We start from the raw sequence: 23,031 nt of genomic DNA on the forward strand, positions 1-23,031 counted from the left end.
CTTCAAAATTGTTGGATAAACATTTCAGGTCATAACGGCATGAAACCAAGCCAAGAGTGTGCAAAGCAGTAATCAAATCATTTTTTTGTTCAGTACGTACTGTAATTCCGTGTTTAGTCACAGTTGTATTCATATCCGACTACTATAGTTCCCGTTTCTGCCACAACACCTGCCGAGCAGCACTACTGAGTTCGCCTATCTGCAACAGTCATCTGCCCCTCTTGTTGTTGTTTGTCGTTGTCACTGTGAGAATCTTAGAGAGTCCCCCTTTGGATACGATAATGTTTATCATGAACGATAAAGCAAAGGCTAATGGTTTTGGCAAATGATGATGGTGGTAGTGGCAATGGTCTCTCCAATGACAACACACCGACAACTCCCCCCTCTTTCTCCGCTGTATGGATAAGTTACATTACGGTACTACAGTAATACAGTACAGGTATACCCTAGCCATTAATTGGTTCCAGGAGACACGACGTACGTCAAATAATGACATACAGTGCGTCACATTAACTACCCAGTACTGCACTGTACTTTATACTGAAAATGCATTTTCTATAGTTTATGGTTAATACAAATCCATTTAAAAACAAATACATTTAGTTTTTTAATTTAGTTCAGAAAAAATAAATAAATTTACAAATAGAATGTTGTGATGATTACCATGTTGTGGTTACTTTATTAATAAATGATGAAATGAAAGCAATTTTAAGGTTATGAAAGAAATATAATTTTTGTTTTATTATTTTGGCAATAGTAAAGGAAAAAAAACATTTAATTTACAAATAAATTCATTGGATTTGGTGGTTTATACTGCAGACATAGATGGATGTGGACCATCCAAGATCAACAGCTGACTGGCTGAGGGGCACCTCGGCAGTGGCTCAGCGGTAGAGCAGATGTCTTGAAGACAGATTGCCCAGCCATCGGTGGATCGATTCCCGCTCGCGCCAGAACATCTCCGGAGTGTGAGCTGACGGTGGGAGGCGTCAGCTCACCTCGCAGCCACCGCCGAGGCGCCGACGCGCCCTTGAGCAAGGCGAGCTGCTCTATTGGGGCGCACTCCAGGAAGCTGCTGCCCGTCACTCTGCCTCCTCATGCACAGCTTGATGTTGTGTATTGTGTGTACTAACTGCATGCTTATAGGGCCCCTTGTGTGCTGTGGTTGTTTCAGGGACCTGTACATACTGTGAAAAACTAACACAAAAATGTAACGAAATGTACACCTGAGTGACAAATGTAATTTCCCCGAGGGGATCAATAAAGTATATCTTATTATTATTATTATTTATTGTACAGTGACATGGTATTATGTGATATTTAATGTTTTTTAGTGATTTTAAGAGTCTAGTATTTGTGGCGGACAGTAGAGTGAAATGACAAACATGATTTTTTATGTTTTCATGGGGGTTTTTTTTCAACTGACATATAATCAAGAACAACGTGACACAATATGACCTGTACGTGTATTTTATTTCATTTATATATTGTCTTTATGTACTTTCATTCTTTCTGGTCAGTCGTAGGGAAAAGTACTTATTTACGTACGTATTTAAAGTAGGGATAACATTTAACTGTCCTCAAATGGTGACTATAGATTGAAATTTCATAGGATACTTATGAAAAATCCAGCTTACAAACAGCCTCTCAGAATGTGCGTGTGCGTGTGTGCGTGTGTGTGTGTGCGCGTGCGTGCGTGCGTGTGTGTGTGCAAGGACTTTGGATCTCAGACTAACCAACATGGTACACTAAGCTTCGGAGTATATTTAGTTTTTGACCAAATGCTTCATCAAATTACATGTGCTGCCCTGGTCACCTTTGCATTTTACATCATAAGTTATATGATAGTGGAAATAAAAATGTTTTTTGTTTTCAGTGATTATCTCCATTGATTTAACAGGATTCTGTACTCTGCTGTAATTACTCATTTTGAGGTCATACCAAATCCCACTTTGTTCATTTCATACATTTTTATCATATTAAAATCAAATATGATTTTCATTGATGACCTGTCTATTTGGTGTTTTTTTATTCAATTTGTCACTAGCTTACTGTCATTAGTAGCATACAGCATCATCATCTTAGCATTTAAGGATCATCGTTGAAATTATGTTGTGTAAAGCGGAAGGTTTTGACAAAACAAAGAATTTACTCATTAACAGCAAAAACAGTGCCAGAGATGGAAAAGCGGCGGATCGTGACATAGATAACACAAGCAGATTGGGTCTAATAAAAAGCAATCTCCTAAAAAATTAATACGACAAGTACAAAAAGACTGAGCCCCTAGCAGTGAAAAATGACAGGAGAATATATACATTTCCTAACACCCCCACTCTCCATCTAATATAGTGCACTAGTGAGCCACCTCGCCAATCAGAATGGGGCTTCTTGTCTGCCAAAGGAGGAAATGGGGGAGCCTGATGCCTAATAATGTCCAGCTCACTCTGGGATTAGACACAACAGAGAGACAGGTGGTGAGGAAGGACGACTCTCCAGGAGATCATACAAGCTTGGCTCTGTGGATGGGGAAAGCCATTACCAGGACGCAAAGCATGCTGTGATATCACAGTGAGGAAAACACCTGAATGCATGTTACTATATTGGACATCTAATACTTCCTACAAACAGAGGACAGGACCTGTAAATTAGACAGTATATTATTGGAGGTCTTCACCTGGTGACAGATTTTAGTGACCCTGAACAACTAATACTGCAGAAATAAATCTTGCAGAAAAAGAAATATCATCTGACTAGACTTCAAACTTTTTTTGATAAAGCTTTTAATTACAGGCCAGCTTCATCTCAACTGCTTTCATACAAGACCTTTTTTCCCCCCTGCTATCGACGTTTACGTAGAAAGTCAATGCAATCAAATACTTGAGAAGAAAAATAGCTCACTAGACAAATCACTCATGCTCTGAGTGATGGCAACAGAGCAAAATTGCCTTATCAAATTTAAAGTCCTAACTTGAACCACATTCTGCTGGCTCCAGTCACTTTGTGCTCAACAATGATTGGCTGCCTTAGCCCCAGAATTTGTGCTGTTATAAACAACAACTAAACAGCCACTCACTGAAGACAAATAGCCAGCCGCTCTGCAGGTGGGATGGAGCAGCTGCAGGTGGTATCTATCAGGGTAATCTTGTCTCCGACCCAAGCCAACAGCTCAACAAACCGGGCCATAGTCAACCGAGCGTACCGATGAATCCAGACGCAGTTCCTGGGTGAACCGGTGGTGTTCACCAAGATCACAGTGTATCTGGGGTCACTATGTACCCTGACTCAATGGCTCTGGGCTCTATGGTGCTGGTGGGACTTCCACAACAGATTCAAGTGAGCCACAGTGATAATATTAGACATGCTGGACCAGAACTGGCACAAATAAAGAACTACATCCTTTCTCCCAGTTATCAAAGTGAAAATGTATTCTTTTGAATGGTGTCACAGTAAGTGGCAACATAACAAATAGCTGCGGTACCGAGCAACAGTAGGGAAATAAAGGTGGCTGTTAATGCAGTATTAGTGTCTAGCTGTAACGTGACAGGTTTAGATTGATGGGGACTTCCTGTCATACACTGATCTCTTTCCTCCACCACCTTTCTTTCTCTCTACATTCATGTCTTATTCTTTCACATTACCAAATTGATTTCTTCTTCTGAGTCTTTGTACTTTCTCATCCCACAGGTTACAGTTGGCCGTGATTGAATCTACTGCTGGGACCATGTGTGACACCCACTGACACCATCAACATCACGATCACTATCATCATCAACATCATTGTTATCAGTGCTATTAGAGAAGTAGCTATTATAAATGATACAGATTGTGGAAAAAACTTCCTATTCTAATAATTATTGTGGTTACACATGCCAGTGTCCCTGTTTCTCACTCCCTCTAACTCAGTGGTTCTTAACTTGGGTTCGATCGAACCCTAGGGGTTTGGTGAGTCGGTCTCAGGGGTTCAGCGGAGATGGGGGTCAAGACGAAACACCCGAGATGTGTCGGGTCTTTCGTCTGACATCCGCCGAACATACACGAATCACTGTGTACGTTTGACACATCATGTCAATTCGTGATGACACGCCCCCCTTAGCCATCACTGGCGATCATGCTACATTGATTAGCCTACCTGTGCTACGCGGGATTTTGCGCACTAGTAGTCAATTTATGCTTGTCGTGATGGTAAGTCATCCGATTGCTTTCTTAATATATTAATTCATAGTAACTATGTTGAGCAAAAAAAGAAAGTGGTCGGATGAATATGTGCATTAGAGTACATTAGAGTAGCACTTGCCAAGGTGAAGCCACGCATATCTGAACTGGTCTCTCAATAACAACAGCAGAAGTGTCACTGATTTGCAGGTAGGTCATTTCATGTGAGTTCATGCACTGTCTGGGTTTTGTTCTTTGAAAAAAGTGACATTAATGCACAATTCATTAAATACACCAGTAAAACATATACTTATGTCTTAAATTTAAAAAAATAATAATTTTTTTTACTATATAAAAAAAATATATATATATATATATATATATATATATATATATATATATATATATATATATATATATATATAGATGAGTGAGCATATGAAACCGGCAGGGTTCGGTACCTCCAACAAGGTTAAGAACCAATGCTCTAACTATCGTCCTGTCTGTTCAACTCTCCAACCAGTCACATAGAGGGCTTCCACTCTTCGAGATGGTTTCTGCCTGTTACCCATTTGTCACTGTTCCTAAGTGCTCATGGGGATTGCTAGGTATCTTCAATTTGGATGGTGTAGGCATGCTGTTCTTAAAAAGTACTTTGAATTCAGTTTTGCTATTGTTTGATGGTATATTAAGATAAATGACTACATTTACATTTTTTGGGATTGCTATGCGTTTTAGTAATTTGTCATTGAGGACGGTCAGTAAAGCACTCAGACAAAAACTAGCACAGAAGAAATTTGAACACAGCAAAACAATGAGGGTTGTGGAACCTATTTTAGTAATTAATATAGGAGACAAACAAGCCTGACCTCAAACAGCAATTTGAATCTCCAAAAAAGCGTATTAACACTTGACTTTTAATATTGGTTCTATTAAAAAACAATTTTAAAAAATCCATAGCTTCAATTGACTAGTATTTTCTAAACATATTATTCAATGGGATAGCAACCCACCATTAGGTCATTTACACACTGATGTTTGAGTGAACAGGTATGGATATCATGGACGTTCTTCACCTACTACGGCAAAAAGATAAATACAGGAGTGTGGCCTCCACTAAGTAATAACTATCAGTACATTTGTCGCTGTCATCTCAGAGAAGAACCAAACCAGATATTTCTGGACTAAGTGGTACCATTTTGTTTGTTTCACACCACTTCAAACTGGGATTGTGAGAATTAATACATTATAGTTTAAGGCAATATGTTCCTTGTGGGTCAAAAGAAATTCCCTCCTGTCACAGCTTCTATCTGTCAGTAATAAGAATTAAGTCATTTCATTGCTGCTTATGTAAACATCAGAGAAAAGCCTGGTTAAAATAGACAGTTGGGAGAGGCTTGTTCTTGTGAAAACTGATCCACAAGCCTCACAGCTTAGCATAACTGTAAAGCATAGTAACAAATAAAACACAAGCACAAACACACAAACGACAGAATCACACTTTTTTCCTTCTACTTCAATTATGTTGACTTAATTACTTGCATGATCCTGCACCCTTGGTGAGACGCCATTACAGAAGAGACACTAAAAACAATTCAATTAATACATTAGAGCTCTCAAACACTCACAGAGCAAGCGTCGCTTTTCATAGAGGCGGAAAACGAAAGATTTTGAAAAAGCTGTACCTTTGCTTTTAGCTAGAAGAGCAGGGGAAGGCGAAGGAAAAAAGAGGATCCACAGCCCAAAGAGGCAGGCAGAGAGAAAGAAGAAGAGACATGAGTTCAGATTCCAACAGACAGCAAAATTATCAATGTGAATGCATATATAGTAGAATAAATCAATTTACAGCAACAATTGGCAAATTGTACATCACAACACTTCCAGCATGCAGAGACATGAAGGGCTGGGTGATGTCTATTGAATTTGTATTTGACACAGTGAAACACTGATGCCCAATGGTTGAGTCCAAAGCTGCTGGTGAAGCTTCAGTTTGCCTTTTCTCAGATGAGACAACTTGTTCAAGTGAACAGGAAGAATCATCATCAGTTTAAACTGTAGGCTCTGCTGCTTCCCACCTTCTCACTGACTTTTAGCTCAAGCTGTTTCCCCCCGTTGAATAGATTCTGATGTTGTCCACACTGAAAATACCAGCCAGGTCAACGCTACCCAACTGATGTCACTGAACCGAGTGCCTTTGATTCTGCATCGTTTGCTGTTGGTGTTGTGCCTCTGAAGCTCTAACACCAAGTTAGTCAGTCAACTTAGTTTTACATAAACACTGGCTGTGTAAATATTCGATGCGCTAATGGACATTAAAACATTCCCAGCAGACCACTGTCTAACTGTTGAGCTCATTGTTATTAGCAGCTTGAAGTCACCCTTTTCACCAAATTAAGGGCTGATTACACGACTGCATCTCGACTTACCAGAGAAGCTAACGCTAGTCACCCATTTTCATTGTCAGTCAAAAAACAGCCATGTCGTTATTGTTTTCGGAAAGCAGTAGACATCTGAAAATAACTCGGTTGAAAATAATTATCTAAAAACGAAATGAGCTAAAGTTAGCTGCTAAAATTAGATCAATTGGACACTACAGATGATATATTTTGTACACAAATGTTAAATATATCTGGGACGTATCATGATAGAAACTTTCTTTTTAATCTAGGAGCTAATGGTTATTCCCTTCCAGGGAGACTTCAGAACATTTGTATCCACAATCACTAATGAGATTTCCCACCACCCCAACCCAACATATCAGGTAGTGACAATAATTTGAATGTCACAACAACATAGAGACAAAGCCGAACAGTACTACTGACATGTGCAGTAAATTTACAGAAAATTCCAACATACACTGTATGTATCATGCTAGATACTGCACATGTGCACTTACTGCAATTTGGCTTTGTTAAACAATTCACAACTGAAACTACAAGAAAATTATAGTTCATTTTCCCAAACCAACTCCAACATAAAAGCATGCAGCTGCACACTAGAAGTAGAGCTAAAGGATGATACAGGAAAAGAAAAGAGCATACCTTGTTCTGTCATCATGTGTGCAAAGCCTTGAGAAAAAGATAGAGGGAGATGGAGAAAGAAGGGAAACAGGAAAGGGTACACACTTAAGAAACAATAACACACTCTTTCAATACTCTTCAGTATTGTGATGATACATGTTTTTCCATGGATTAAAAGCATGTCATCAAGACACACTAAGGTGACAAAAGCTTCCTGTGGTGAAGCAGGAGGCTTTTTAATGAGAAATGATTCTAGAAGTGACACCGATCACACATTTAAGCTCAGTTCTACCTATTAGCACAGGAGTCAGATGCTGAGAGAGATCTAGACAAAAACAATCTCAGCATGTTCCCCATAAATTCAGCAGGTCACAGAACAATGAATGAATTATCAATCATCACTTTTGACTTAAAACACATATCTTAAATTTCTTAAAACACACATTGAAGTTTATTAATATATTAAAGTAGCATTTCATTCAGTAATAACTTATATTTTCCTCAGTGAACTCTAGAATGAAATGGATGAACATGTAATTTACAGTTCTCTCAGACTGTCTTGAATAAGTTTCAGTATGATTACACATCTTATTCATCATCACATTTTAGATTCTATATGAAGCATTTCAATAATTAAGATGATTCAAATGAAAGTTAGAAGACAAATCATTTGGCTATAAATTAATTTTGAATGATGACCACTAAAAGGCCGAACCTATAAACTAGATGAGCACCAAGAAGATGGCATCTTGGAAGATAGCGAAAAGAAGTTGAAAATAAGTCCAACCTCAATAAGTTTATACAATAATAATAAATATCTCTGGATGAGTGCATGCATGTAGTCAGTAAATTCACCTGGCAGCCTCACATTAAAGAGTCACCAAGCCCTAGGAATTCTATATTGATCTAATCCAGGAGTGCCAAACTCATTTTCACCAAGGGCTACATCAGCATAACGGTTTTCCTTGAAGGGACGGATGTAACTTATAAATATAACTAAATGTAACTCAATGTAATGTAAAAATAAATGTAACTACTCATCAATCTTAAATAACTCTGAATTTATTATTTATTAGAGTTACAAACATTACAGTTGGACAAAATATGTTTGTTTGTTTCTCTGTTATAACCAGGGCTTTGAACCGGTTCATGGAACAAAAACAAAAACCGGAAACTTTTGGTATTTTGGCAGGAACGAAAACGAAAAACCGAGAACTTTATATTTTTTTAATGTTATGGAACAGAATCGGAACAGAACATAATTGTAAACCAGTTAATACCGTTTTGTTTTTTTTCGTTCTTGAAAAAAATATTTGACCTCATGTTTCACTTCCTGTCATTCACTCAACGCGGGATGAGAGCAGAGAGAAGTAGCGGCTATCAGCAGCAGTTAAGAAAAGGACGGTCTCCCAGTCACCATTTATTAATAACAGGTAAACACTGCAGTATGTCAATCTTAAAATGTATGATGTAGACATTAACATATTGGCTGCAGTGCAGTGTGTCCCCATACTGCCAGCGCTTTGTAGCAATGTTGATCTATGGGAGAAGCACAATGAAGATCTGTTCAACAATAAATGACATGGCCGAAGTTATTCTTTTCCTTTCAGCTTTTCCCGTCAGTGGTCGCCATTCAATTGCCTCCATCTAACCCTGTCTTCTGCATCCTCTTCTCTCACACCAACTACCTTCATGTCCTCTTTCACTACATCCATAAACCTCCTCTTTGGTCTTCCTCTAGGCCTCCTGCCTGGCAGTTAAAAACTCAGCATCCTTCTACCAATATGTTCACTATCTCTCCTCTGGACATGTCCAAACCATTTCAGTCTGGCCTCTGACTTTATCTCCAAAACCTCTAACATGTGCTGTCCCTCTGATGTACTCATTCGTGATCCTATCCTTCCTGGTCACTCCCAAAGAGAACCTCAGCATCTTCATCTCTGCTACCTCCAGCTCTGTCTCCTGTCTTTTTCTCAGTGACACTGTCTCTAGACCAAACAACATCGCTGGTCTCACCACAGTTTTGTACATCTTTCCTTTTAGCTGAAATGACATGGCTGAAGTTATACTTGTCTTATTTCATTTAGTGTCTAAGTAGGAGGCATAAGCCTTAACTACAGTGATACAACTTGCATAAAGCAGTGGTGTAGTGCTGTGGTACTGTTTACTGTAGGGTAGGGGCATATCTATAATTATAGTATATAAATTAATTGCTTTAGTTGCCAATTAAAAGTCCTCAAGTTACTGTATTTTGGGCACCATTCAGCTCATTGTATAAAGAGGTGCAGTCTAAATTAAGGAGTTTATTTCTGTATGTTAACCGGACACACGGCACACCTTATTGTTCGGTGCATGCTTGCTAACGGAAGCAAAAGGGTGACTGTGGTTGACCTGTGTTGTACTACATATTTAAATTTCAAAAAAATACACCGACATTATTTTTTAAATATGTTTTTATTTCTTTATTTTTTGATAAATCTGTGCTATTCAATGCATCTTCGGTCTGCATTGAATAGCTCGGCAATTTCACTATCGCTGACCGTCACGTTTTCGATTGGCTGTCCTGTAATGATGCCGGCTTTTGCGAAACAAAAGTCAAAGCAGATCCGTTAAGTCCAGGAATCCGCAATCCACGCATATATTGTGGGGGTGTAACTCGCTTGGCACTGCCTCCAGTCCTGGTAAATGTGTGTTCACGTCTCATCCATCTCTCCACGACGCACGCAGCTCAACTTTAAAGGCTGTTTATACCGATGTCCAGCGGTTGGAGCTCTTTCGTTAATCCTCCCGGGATGATGGCAAGCTGCAAATTCAGCCGCTTGACGTGGTTTTTGACAGAAGCGGTGGTGTGGGCATGCATGGAGTCACAGATCAAGAGAGATGGCGAAGCGTGAAAAAAGCCACCCGATCTCTTTACGTGAACCGGAACAACCGCGTAACTGATAGCCTGGAGTTTATATGTTGCGTTGTAAGCGTGTCTCTTCGCTGACCCCATTGTCGCGGGTATTTAGCCAAACAAATGTGGTTAACAGCATACCTGCGGTACAGTACCGGTATACACTGTATCGCATACCGGGTACCTACCGGAGGTGTGCCGGATGTAGCCTCGCGTCATGTTCTCTAATTGGTCTATCGCTGCCGGTGTACGTAGTGACGTATTACATCCTATGTCGGTGGACAATGGCCGATCTGGCGGAACGCTGACTAAAATCACACAAAAACATTTTTACAGATTTTGGAACTCAGTGTACACATAAGACACTTAATGTTAAAAGGCGCAGCGTTGATTGAGAAATTTTAAGGCTTTTAATCGTGTCTTATGGTGCGCAAAATACAGCACCTACATATTTAAATTTACAAGGAACGTCATTAACCGGTTCAGGAACAATTTTTTTTTGTTGTTGTTGTAACCGCTTCAGGAACGTCAGTTTATGGGTGGAACGCAAAACCGGAAATGTCATAATTCCGTTTCTGTTCGGAACGAACCAATTGACAAACAATTCTGGTTCAAAGCCCTGGTTATAACATAAATCCTTTTAACTTGTCAGGTTATTAAACCCACAGAACTCCATCAATCAAGGATCAAACTATTCAATGAATAAAGAAAAATAACATCAAACACAAACATTTTTGTCAATGTTAATTACTGCATTGTGGGAAATATAGTTTTATTCAAAGCACAATTTTGACCTATTGATTTTTAGACACTCTGAACTTTTAATGCTCTCATGGGCCTTGAGTTTGACACATGTGATCTAACCTGTCTGGACATCTGTGGCTATACAAATAGTGGCTGTGAATCTCACGTAGCTATATTTTATTTGTCATTCAGACTCACCTGGTGTATTGTTGCTGACCTCTGGAATGGAAGGAAGACAGAGAAGCAAAGAAAGGTAACATTAGAAACACTCTTATCACTTGCATGTTCATTGTCATGCAAACTGTTCAACACATCTTACAGCATACAAATGGACAACAGTGGGCAAAGCCATTTGTATGTCTGTTACAGTACAGGAAGTTTAAGCAACACATTGTTTTGTTCCATTAGATGAAGAAACATTTCATGTGATAACATTCCTTCTCAAGTGACACATACTTTAGGACGCTAAGCCACAATGAAAATTGACATTGGGTTAAAAAATGTTTGAAAATTCCTTGATGTGATGTTTGCTGAAGTTCTTTCAAGACATTGGGACTCAAACATTATAAATCCACACAGCAAATTTTATCATAGCTCAGATCCTAGGCCAGTCAGAGTCAGAGAAATACTCTGAATGCTGTCATGTTTATTCAATACCATACGACACCCCTACCAATCACACAAAAATCTGATTGTCCTTTCCCAGAAATGGAGGCGGAAATGTGAGGGGAAGCGTCAGAGATACGAATGGTTTAGGGATGTTATGTTAGGTGAAAAAGAACATCAAAGTCTAAAAAAGCTCAATATACACATATTTGATCTTCTCTTCTTTTCTTTTCGGCTTTTCCCTTCAGGGGTCGCCACAGCGAATCAGTTGCCTCCATCTAACCCTGTCTTCTGCATCCTCTTGTCTCACACCAACTACCTTCATGTCCTCTTTCATTACATCCATAAACGTCCTCTTTGGTCTTCCTCTAGGCCTCCTGCCTGGCAGTTCAAAACTCAGCATCCTTCTACCAATATGTTCACTATCTCTCCTCTGGACATGTCCAAACCATCAGTCTGGCCTCTCTGACTTTATCTCCAAAACCTCTAACATGTGCTGTCCCTCTGATGTACTCATTCGTGATCCTATCCTTCCTGGTCACTCCCAAAGAGAACCTCAGCATCTTCATCTCTGCTACCTCCAGCTCTGTCTCCTGTCTTTTCCTCAGTGACACTGTCTCTAGACCAAACGATATTGCTGGTCTCACCACAGTTGTGTACACCTTTCCTTTCATTTTAGCTGAAACTCTTCTATCACACATCACACCTGACACTTTCCTCCACCCGTTCCATCCTGCCTGTACACGCTTATTCACCTCTTTTCCACACTCTCCATTGCTCTGGGCTGTGGACCCTAAGTTCTTAAAATCCTCCACCTTCATGATCTGTTCTCCCTGTAACCTCTTCTGCTTGGGTCCCTCTCATTTACACACATGTATGACAATCATAATTCATTAACACATGGTACATGAAATTATCTCTCTTGGAAGCTGTATTAACAGATATACGTATATTCAGGAAATAATGTACATCAATTGAGTTTGCTCAGAGTATGTAAGTTAAATATCTGCTGACATCTTTTTTGTATCTTTTTCTCATCTTGTGCAAAGTGCTTTGGGCGGCAGTGGCTCAGTGGTAGAGCGGACGTCTTCCAACCAGACATCGCCCAGACATAAGCGGTTTGATTCCTGCTGCCGCAGGACATCCGACATCCTCCGAATGTGAGCTGACTGGCCACTGCCGAGGCGCCCTTGAGCAAGGCGCCATCCCCTTAGAAGTTGCTCAATTAGGGCGCTACCAGAAGTGGCTGCCCTTCACTCTGCCTCCCCATGTACTGTTGTGTTGTGTTCACTCACTGCATGCTCGCAGGCCCCTTGTGTGTTGTGTGTTTCAGGGGCCTGCACAAATTATCATGTATCCAACACATAAAAAAGTAATGTGATGAGAGTGAAAAGATTAATTTCCCCGTTAGAGGGATTAATAAAGTTGATCTCCTTCTTCTTCTTTTCTTGCTTAATGGTTTGGACTTTAACTGTGTTTTAATTGTAATATTTGCATCCATCCTAACAAATCACTTCCATGAACCTCCAGTACGTTACCTGTGAATTTCAAATTCTTATCAAACAGGGAGAAATAAACTTATGAGATAAACATGAAAAAGATGGCAAATTATGTGCTATGGAATTTGCAAGTGTTTCCCCACCAACAACTGTGTGGGTCAGTGGACAGACAACCCTTCAAGGTTCCCAGCCTTTCTATGCTCCTTATTAAAAACATTGCTACACTTGATTATCAAAATGTGTGCAGCCTCATTTAGCTCAGCTACTCATAGAAATGAACTAGCAGTAAAATTAATAAAAAGAAATTAAATTTAATTTAAATTTTAATGCATTAAATATTCTTAGTGGAGAATACAGTAATTGAATGTGTTAGCACATGGAAGTCAATCTGATATGCATTAGACATTAATGCAGTTCAAACCCAGGATTCATGAGACGGTGGTCATCTGGAAATGGTCATCTGGAAGTGAGGGCTTCTAATCTCAAAGACTGAAATGTGAGTCCTTTCCAAAATGTTGATAATGACATTTCAACAGTACTGAATTCACTATTCCAATGGAAAAGAAACAACTTAGAAAAAGAATTTCAAGTCACATTAATTGTTTTTTTCCCTGCTACCATTCCCATTTTTAGGGGTTAGTCCAGTTTATGGAAGGATTGTGGTCCTGGTTAAAACAAATTATTATTTTTTCAGATGTTTTATATCATTAAAACAACGCAACAATACGTTTTGCTTTTTGCTCTCACTACAGGCTAGCTTCTCATAATTAATTATAAGCCACTCAAATGGCCTTTTCAACAAACAATACAACCTTTCTGGTGTAAGATCCCAATGCACCCGGCATACTGATAAGGTCTGTGACCAGTAGGGGAATATGCTCATGTTTTGACTAAAAAAGACTGTTCTGTGCCTGTTTTGTCTGTACAGGTACATCTGAAGAAGCTGGAATACATGAAATGCTATTTTTTTCCTGTAACTTATTACTAAGGGAGACACTTTCCAGCCTGGTAACACATATTCCAAATATTTAATTTTAAACATCCATCCATCCATTTTCCTTCACCTCTTCCCCTGCCGTCGTGAGTCACGGGGAGCTGGAGCCTATCCCAGCTGGCTAAGGGCGTGAGACAGGGTAAACTCTGGACACAACGACAATGCACCGTGGAGCCACACAGAGACACAGACAAGCATGCACGCACACACTCACTCTTACGGGCAATTTGGGAACAGCCAATTAACCTGAAGTGCACGTTTTTGGAGGTGCGAGAAAGCTGGAGAACCCGGAGAGAACCCACGCAGACACGGGGAGAACATGCAAACTCCATACAGAGCGGGACTTGAACCCAGAACCGCCTTGTTGTGGGCGACAGCTCTACCCACTGCGCCACTGCGTAGCCCCCTCATTTTAAACATTAAATTAAGAATATGATTTTAATATCTATGACTACGGCTCATAGCAAATATCAAAAGATCAAAATACAAAAATCTGATTTACAGTACAGAAAATCTGAACCTCTAAATGCTCATTCATACACTCAATACTTGGTCAGGCCTGTTATTGTGTGAATTATTACATCAATGTAGCATTGAGGTTAGCATCCTGTTGCACCGCTGAGGTGGCCTAGAAGCCCAGGTTCCAAAAGAAAAAAAAAAAGCGCAGGTTGTTTCAATGGTAATCTTCATGTATTACCATTGTTTTGTTTTGTATTGTTTTGTCTGGTCTATCTCCTCTTTCTCTAGACAATAGCCCACAGATTCTTGATAGGGTTCAGGTCTGCAGAATCAGAAAAATTGTTGGATGATGTCGGTGTAGGTTCTCAATCGTCCTGGTGGAGGTAAGAACCAGCTGGACTTGCTTTAGGTTGATTGAAGAGTTTTCCCGATCACCCAAGAAACTTCTTCTGTTCTCAACTCTCGGATGATGTTGAGATTTTAGTTGTCATTATTTTATTGTCAACCTAAACAATTGTAATACTAAATTTTATTTCTTAATTTTTATGTAATAACATAGTATTTGCGGTTATTTTAATAATCTAATATTTTATTAACCATGTTGACAATGTATCTTACTGTTGAAGACAGGGAATAAAAAGGCAACAACATGTGTAAACCAATAACCAAAATCATTTTTCTCTTTCCAATTCAAATTTGACATTGTGACTAATCAAAAGTGTCAAGTCTTTGTTTCTCTCCTGATGATCACCTTTATACATGCAGCCTCCCGTTTTCTGTTATTATTTTATCTTATCCCAGCAACTGTACTGCTTGTGTGGACAAAGAGAATAGGATTCATGTACGTCAATTTTTTGTGTTATGAGTCAAACAAATTTATATCCTCCAGCTTTCGTCAGACATTCCTCCACATAATAAAATCCAAAAAGATTTCCTTTCCTTGTCATGACTCACCAGTGCTTTGGCAAACCGATAATCTAGGGCATGAGTTGTTGGATATGAGAGTCTGACTCCTTCTTAATTCAATACCCCAAAAGGTGAGGAAAGGATAGGAAGGATTAGAGCTCAAAGTGGATTACTTGAAGGGATGATTCATGATGGGTTGGATAAAGTGAAAGAGTGCAGTGATTAATAAGGCATTTCAAATTTTGCTTTCACTCATCACTGCGACTACAACTGTTTTCTGCACACCATGAACATGGAAGGTAAACCAGTAAAGGGACAGACACAAACCACTGTCAGGCATAACCTCTCTGATGATCAGCTTCATTAGCAGCCTTGTTCCATCAACATATGAACATATGGGAGGTTGGGGGGGGGGGCAATCTGCTCTTGGTGGTGGAATAACAGCTCACAGCTTGTGGACTTTAGACCGATCCCTGATCGGTGGCAGGACTGTGCAGAGACTAGTTAGAGTGACAAAGGGATTTAATAGCATGTTTGTAATGTATAATGTACTTTAATATAAATATGTGTATGTGTAATACATATACAGTATATACACACATATATAATGTAGCCGCAAGAGGACACAAGCCAGTGTCTTATTGTGCCGGTCCCAAGCCCGGACCCGGATAAATACAGAGGGTTGCGTCAGGAAGGGCATCCGGCGTAAAACTTTTGCCAAGATGCGAATCAAACCTATGACTTCCATACTGCATCAGTCGAGGCCTGGTTTAACAACGACCGCCATCGGTGCTGTTCACCTACAGGGTGCCGGTGGAAATTGGACTACTGTTGGTCGAAGAAGGAGAGGAGGAAAGTGTGTATTAAGAAGAGAGGAGAGGAACGCCAAGAGTATAGGACTGAGAGTAGGGACGTTGAATGTTGGAACCATGACAGGAAAAGGTAGAATTGGTTGACATGATGCATAGGAGGAAGGTAGACATACTGTGTGTCCAGGAGACCAGGTGGAAAGGTAGAAAGGTTAGAAGTTTAGGAGCAGGGTTCAAATTGTTCTATCATGCTGTAGATAGGAACAGAAATGGAGTAAGACTTGTCTTGAAGGAGGAGTTTGTTAGGAATGCCCTGGAGGTAAAAAAAAGAGTGTCAGATACAGTGATGAGTCTGAAGCTACAAATCGAAGGTGTGATGTTCAATGTTGTTAGTGGGTATGCTCCACAGAGAGGATGTGATCTGGAGGAGAAGGAGAAATTCAGGTTGGACTTTGATGAAGTGATGCAGAGCATATCTAGAAGTGAGAGAGTTGTCATTATTGCAGACTTCAATGGACATGTTGGTGCAGGAAACATAGGTGATGAGGTGGTGATAGGCAGGTTTGGTATCCAAGAGAGGAATGCAGAAGGACAGATGGTTGTTGACTTTGCAAAAAGGATGGAAATGGCTATAGTGAATACTTTCTTTCAGAAGAGGCAGGGACATAGGGTGACATATAAGAGTGGAGGTAGGAGCACACAGGTAGACGACATCTTGTGTAGACAGTGTAATCTGAAGGAAATCAGTGACAGCAAAGTAGTGGTATGCAAGAGTGTAGCCAAACAGCATAGGATGGTGGTGTGCAGCATGACTCTGGTGGTGAGATGAAGAGGGCAAAGGCAGAGCAGATGATGAAATGGTGGAAGCTGAAAAAGGAACAGTTTTGCATGACCTTCAGGAAGGAGTTGAGACAGGCTTTGGGTGGTCAGGAGGTGCTTCCAGATGACTGGACAACTACAGAAAATGTGATCAGGGAGACAGGTAGGCGAGTACTTGACGTGTCATCCGGAAGGAAAGTACCGGTAGATAAGGAGAGTTGGTGGAGGAATGAGGAGGTACAGGAGTGTATACAGAGAAAGAGGTTAGCTAAGAAGAAGTGGGACACTGAGAGGACTGAAGAGAGTAGACAGGAGTACAGGGAGATGCAGTGTAAGGTGAAAGTAGAGTTCGCAAAAGCCAAACAAGGGGCTTATGATGACTTGTATGCTAGGTTGGACAGTAAGGAGGGGGAAACTGATCTATACAGGTTGCCAATATGGAGACAGAGATGCATCATTGCAGGTTAATCACCATAACCTGCAGTGCAGCAGGTTAGGGTGATTAAGTACTTAGGGTCAACAGTCCAGAGCAATAGAGAGTGTGGAAAAGAGGTGAAGAAGCATGTACAGGCAGGATGGAACGGGTGGAGAAAAGTGTCAGGTGTGATGTGTGATAGAGAGTTTCAGCTAAAATGAAAGGAAAGGTGTACAAAACTGTGGTGAGACCAGTGATGTTGTTTGGTCTAGAGACAGTGTCACTGAGGAAAAGACAGGAGACAGAGCTGGAGGTAGCAGAGATGAAGATGCTGAGGTTCTCTTTGGGAGTGACCAGGATGGATAGGATCAGGAACGAGTACATCAGAGGGACAGCAAATGTTAGAGGTTTTGGAGATAAAGTCAGAGAGGTCGGACTGATATGGTTTGGGCATGTCCAAGGGGAGAGATAGTGAATATATTGGTAGAAGGATGCTTAGTTTTGAACTGCCAGGCAGGACACCTAGAGGAAGACCAAAGAGGACGTTTATGGCTGTAGTGGAAGAGGACATGAAGGTAGTTGGTGTGAGAGATGAGGTAGCAGAAGACTGCGTTAGATAGAGGCAATTGATTTGCTGTGGCGATCCCTAAATGTAAAGCCGAAAGAAAAGAAGAAGATGGGACACCTAATGTCAGGCAGCAAAATTTCTGTTTAAGAGCCAATGGTTATACACATCTTTTTAAAACATGACAACTGGAGTCTATGGGAGTTCATGAAATTTTGTGTGGAAAATTTGTGTGATTTCAGATGCTGTAAAAAAAGAGCCACATTGGCCATGCTGCAAGTGAAGACGACATGATCAAACATGCGATTCGCTGATTCAACCTCGCAGCTGATAGGGGGATCACCAGGAGGCGTCCTGGTACGAGAAATGAGGATCCACTAGTTCTGCGTTCAAGCAGTGTTGTCATTTTTGGTTTTCATGTGTTCCTGTCATGATTATTTTCATTCATGTTTTTGTTTTGTAAGCCATTGCCCGGAGAGAAAAGGCAGTAAAATGCTTTGGATGCAATTCATGGATGTGTTTCATTTTTTCATTTACAGTATGTTTTGACCTCTTTTCTGGTATGAGTCTCACTAGCTCTCAGCTGTACCGAACAATTTAACCACAGAGTCATAGAGTGCGTTAAAGGACATACTGTTATATATTTTTAAGTCTTGAATGTATTGAATGATTTATTACTATTAATAAAGGCAGACTGGTTAAGGCAAGTCTTCAAGCTTTTTCAGAACAACCTCAACGTTGGTCAGCTAGATTTTGGATATTTCTGCTGCCAGTTATGGCCAAGTGAGCCATTTTGAATAAAGGACCTGGAGCGGATCTGGACCAGATGAGCTGCTTCATGAATGGATCCAGAACAGGTCCGGGCCGGATGAGCTGCTTCATGAAAGGATCTGAAACCGGTCTGGGTCGGATGACCTGCTTTGTGCACTGATCCGGAACGGATCCGTGCGGCTGAGCTGCTTCGTGAGCAGATACGGATTGGTTCCACGCCGGATGTGGTTTGGATCCGCGGTCCTCGTCTGTTCCAAATCTGCCCTGAGGTGAAACTGGACTCTGTTCCAGACCTGTTTCGCGGATCCGTTCTGGAGCCTGTAGCGGATCCAAGGTGGATCCGAGGCAGAGTTAGTTGGCTATCTGGGTTAATAGTTAAGCAGAAAAGAACAAGGTCACATTGGGCTAAAGCACAGCTGTGGATTGTGGATCACTGGATGAATGTGATATTCAGTGATAAAGCAGGAATATGTACTGGCCAGGTAATGACTGATTGATGATTGAACTTCTGTTTGGTGCTGTTCCAAAGATTTATGAAGACAACAAGCTGAAGAAAACACGCAAGTGATATGGTAACACCAATAAGAGAGTTAGATCTGGACTAAATGAAAAATACCATTTGTCAGTAAGAAAGTTCATGCCTCATTGAATTCCAGTTATTAATGCTGTGTTTCTTTCTAATAATCCCATAATATTTTCATCAAAAATTAGTGATTTTATATTTTTTCCTCTGCTTGATCTAAAAAAACAAAGCAATTCTTATATATCTTTTAATCTTTCTAGAAAGCCATGTTGGCATTTTGAACAATGATCATTTTGTTGAATGTCTTCTTAGTTTGTTTTTTACACAGTTGAGTGAACATCTAAGAGTCTGGTTCCTTTTGAACTTGACGTATCAAAAGAGTTTCACTGGGCTAAGAAGAACTCGACCATTCCTCAGTGGTTCAAAATCCTCTTTTTAGATGAAAGTAAATTTCACATTTCATTTCAAGATTCCAGAGTGTAGCGAAAGAATCCAAGGTGCCTGAAGTTCAGAGTGCTGTGTCCACAGTCAGTGATGGTTTGAATCCAAGACATCTGCTGTTGTTGGTCCACTAGGTTTTGTGGAGTCCAAAGTCCACACTGAATCTACCAAGAGATTTTAGAGCTCTTCATGCTTCTCTTTGATGACAAGCTTTATGGAGATGTTGTTTTCCTATTCAAGCAGGGCTTGGTATCTGCTCACAGTTGTCAGAACTACTGGGAACTGGTTTGGTGACCATGGATTTAATGGACTTGGTGACCATCTCTCCTGACCTGAACCACAAACAGAATCTATGGGGTATTTTCAGGAGGAATATGAGAGAGACCAGACCAAACCATACAGATGAGATGAAGGCTGCTATCAAATCAAGCTTCCAGAGCACCTCATCAGCACCACAGGATGATAACCTCCTGAAGTGATGCGACAATTCATGCAAAAAGAGGATCAAGTACTGAGTGCATCAATGAAAACACTTCTCAAAGGTTTTACTTTTCTACACTACGTTGTTTAATGTAATATGAACACTCAAAGAAAGGTTGGAAATATTTTGCACCATGTGATGCATGTGTATGACCTTAACTTCACTTTTAGGGTGAAAACACTCAAATAAATTATTAATATTATTAATATGTAGTATTCTATTTATGGAGATAGATCTACATTGATGTGTATTGCTTTCTGTAGTGAGAACCTATCCAAACAGTCTCAGTCAAAGGTTTGTCTACACAAACAGGTTTACACAGTTATTACTGATTGTTATAATTTCTCCCTGTTTTAAAAAGAAGGCAATCCAACCATCTGCCGCTGCTTCTTTATTAAGCTTTGTATTTATCCTTTGCCAGTCATGGATCAAAATTGTATCAGCACTGCTCGAGTTCACCTCCCGAATCACCCAACTTAAGTTGGTAGGAGGCTACTTGGTTCTCATCGAGATAGAGAACAACAGGTTTAAATCAACGATGGGCAGCAGTCACAACGCAGAGGCTGTGAAACATGGTCGGGAAGAGCAGCACCCGACAAGGGTCACCAGTGTGTGTGTGTGTGTGTGTGTGTGTGTGTGTGTGTGTGTGTGTGTGTGTGTGTGTGTGTGTGTGTGTGTGTGTGTGCATGTAATGCATGCAGTGATGCTTATAGCGCTTGCTTGAACACCAACACTAACAGAACATGAAGTGGTTTCACACGCAGATGACCTGGAGTATAGAACCTCATCTGGTGCAATTCAAAATAATTCTGTGAAACATTGTTTAGATATGACTGTAACGGCCAATGTAAATATCCCAACCTCGACCAGGTCTGATAGGAACGGAGGAGCTGGAGGTTGTGCAGACCTATAAATATCTTGGGCTGTGGCTGGACAACAAGCTGGACTGAACCAGCAACACGACGAAGCTGTACAAAAAAGCATAGAGCAAGATGTACTTTCTGAGGAGGCTGAGGGCATTCAACATCTGCAGGAAGCTCCTGCGGATGTTCTATCAGTCTGTGGTCGCCAGCGTCCTATCGTTCGCTGTGGTGTGTTGGGGAGGAAGCTTGACTAAGGCGGATCTCTCAAGGCTGGAGAAGCTGATCAGGCGGGCAAGGTCGGTGGTCGGGATGAGGCTGGACCCTCTGGCAACAGTGGCAGAGAAGAGAACCTTGGACAATCTGCTGGACATCATGGACAATGTCAGCCACCCTCTGCACACCGTTACCAACAACCAGAAGAGCCTGAGAATCCTGACCAGCCAGAGGCTGCACCTCCCAATATGCAGGACAAACAGACTTAAGAACGTGTTCATCCCCCGAGCCATTAAGCTGCTCAACTCCTCTCTGAGGGAGATGAAGAAGAAGAAAGTCCACACGAGAGCTGAGGGATGACACAAACAATACAGCAAAAACAATGCAAACACTATAGACTAGTGGTTCTTAGCCTGGGTTCGATCGAACCCTAGGGGTTCGATGACCCTAGGGGGTCTCAGGAGTTCGGTGGAGATGGACATCAAGACAAAACACCCGACACATTTTTTTTTTACTAAAGAAGGGTTCTGTGAGTGAGCATATGAAGCCGGCAGAGTTTGGTACTTCCAACAAGGTTAGGAACCACTGCTATAGACATTTCACTATACCCATACTTAACTAGGCCTGTTTATTTTTTTTTTATTCTATGCCTATATCTATCTCTATGCCTATATCTCTATGCCTATTTATGATTTTCTATTTGTATATTCTTGATGGGTTATTTATTAATCTTTCTATTTGGTGTTGTACTACTTTCTATGTGCTGGTGCTTTCTGTATGCTATTTCTGTGTTTTGTGTACTCACTGTGCTGTGTGCAACGGATAAATTAATTTCCCTGATGGAACCTCCTTAAGGGATAAAGTTATACTCTACTCTAAATATGTATAGAATTTGCCAATTCAACATGTAACTTCTTGTTCTATTTGTTTGTTACTATCATACATTTTTGTGACCCCGAAATTCTGTTCTGCTGTCAAAATTCTGACAGTGCTGCATCTCAGTGAGATATGTGATATTTAACCTTTGTCTCAAGACAAAGATCATACTCTCTCCTGCAGATATAAAAATATTATAAAATGTTTAATGTGGCCCAGTTTTGATCATCCCTACAAAGTTTAGAACTAATTCCATGGTATTTCTTTAACTTTTAGTTAACAGTATTTTCAATCAACACTCAATGTTAACATTCTGGATCAAAAAATATAGAATATGACCATGAACATTTTAGCAAATTTTATTGATATATTTGAGCATAGCCAATGCTGGCAAACACATAATCTCCTTAATAGATGTTAAAAAGAAGCATCCGAGCATCAAATTAAGAGTTGTTGGGGGGTTTTTTTAAACATTGAAAATTTAAGATTAGCTAAGACAATGGAAGAATAAAAGTAGTTGACTAGTGGACCTGAGGACACTGTATTATTGGGAAAATATATTCACACGAGACATGAGAACATAAGACATCAGAGCAGATATACTAGTTTATAAAGGAGGAAAGGCATCTCCTTTTAGAGCCAGGCAGCAGCTCGAAGCTATAGCTAGTCTGCTACCAGTCACCAGTTGTGAGAAAACACTAGGGTAAGCTTGCAGATATGCTTTAATACTGCACATCTCAGCAAGTCCTCCACAACTCTCATGTGTCTGTAATGACAGACAACCATACAGAGGAGCTAAAGCAAAGACAGCAATACCCAAAGATACTGGTGACATCCTGCCCAGTCTATCAACGAGAAATAACTAAAAGTGGCAAGCCCTCAGCCTCCATATGAGCAGACGACCTACTTACATAGGAAACAAAGTAAGCTGGATAAGGTATGCGTTGTCAGAGATTTTTAACTGGGCACAGCCCTGGAG

The 23,031-nt window shown here is 40.4% G+C and overlaps 1 protein-coding gene across 2 annotated transcripts in view; it reads right to left on the reverse strand.

Annotated features, from left to right (window-relative positions):
- Positions 1–23,031, reverse strand: part of nrxn3a (neurexin 3a) — a 227,550-nt gene that overhangs the window by 201,978 nt on the left and 2,541 nt on the right. The window contains exons 2-3 of one of the 2 annotated variants that reach the window (XM_068338594.1): positions 11,011–11,031; positions 7,194–7,220 (exon numbers count right to left, since the gene is read on the reverse strand). In XM_068338594.1, coding sequence (XP_068194695.1) covers positions 7,194–7,220; positions 11,011–11,031 — 48 coding nt within the window. Of the gene's footprint in view, positions 1–7,189; positions 7,221–11,010; positions 11,032–23,031 lie in introns of both variants that reach the window. The other variant, XM_068338595.1, reaches the window with a different exon arrangement.

The sequence above is a fragment of the Antennarius striatus genome, chromosome 17 (assembly GCF_040054535.1).
Source record: "Antennarius striatus isolate MH-2024 chromosome 17, ASM4005453v1, whole genome shotgun sequence".
Lineage (NCBI taxonomy): Eukaryota > Metazoa > Chordata > Actinopteri > Lophiiformes > Antennariidae > Antennarius > Antennarius striatus.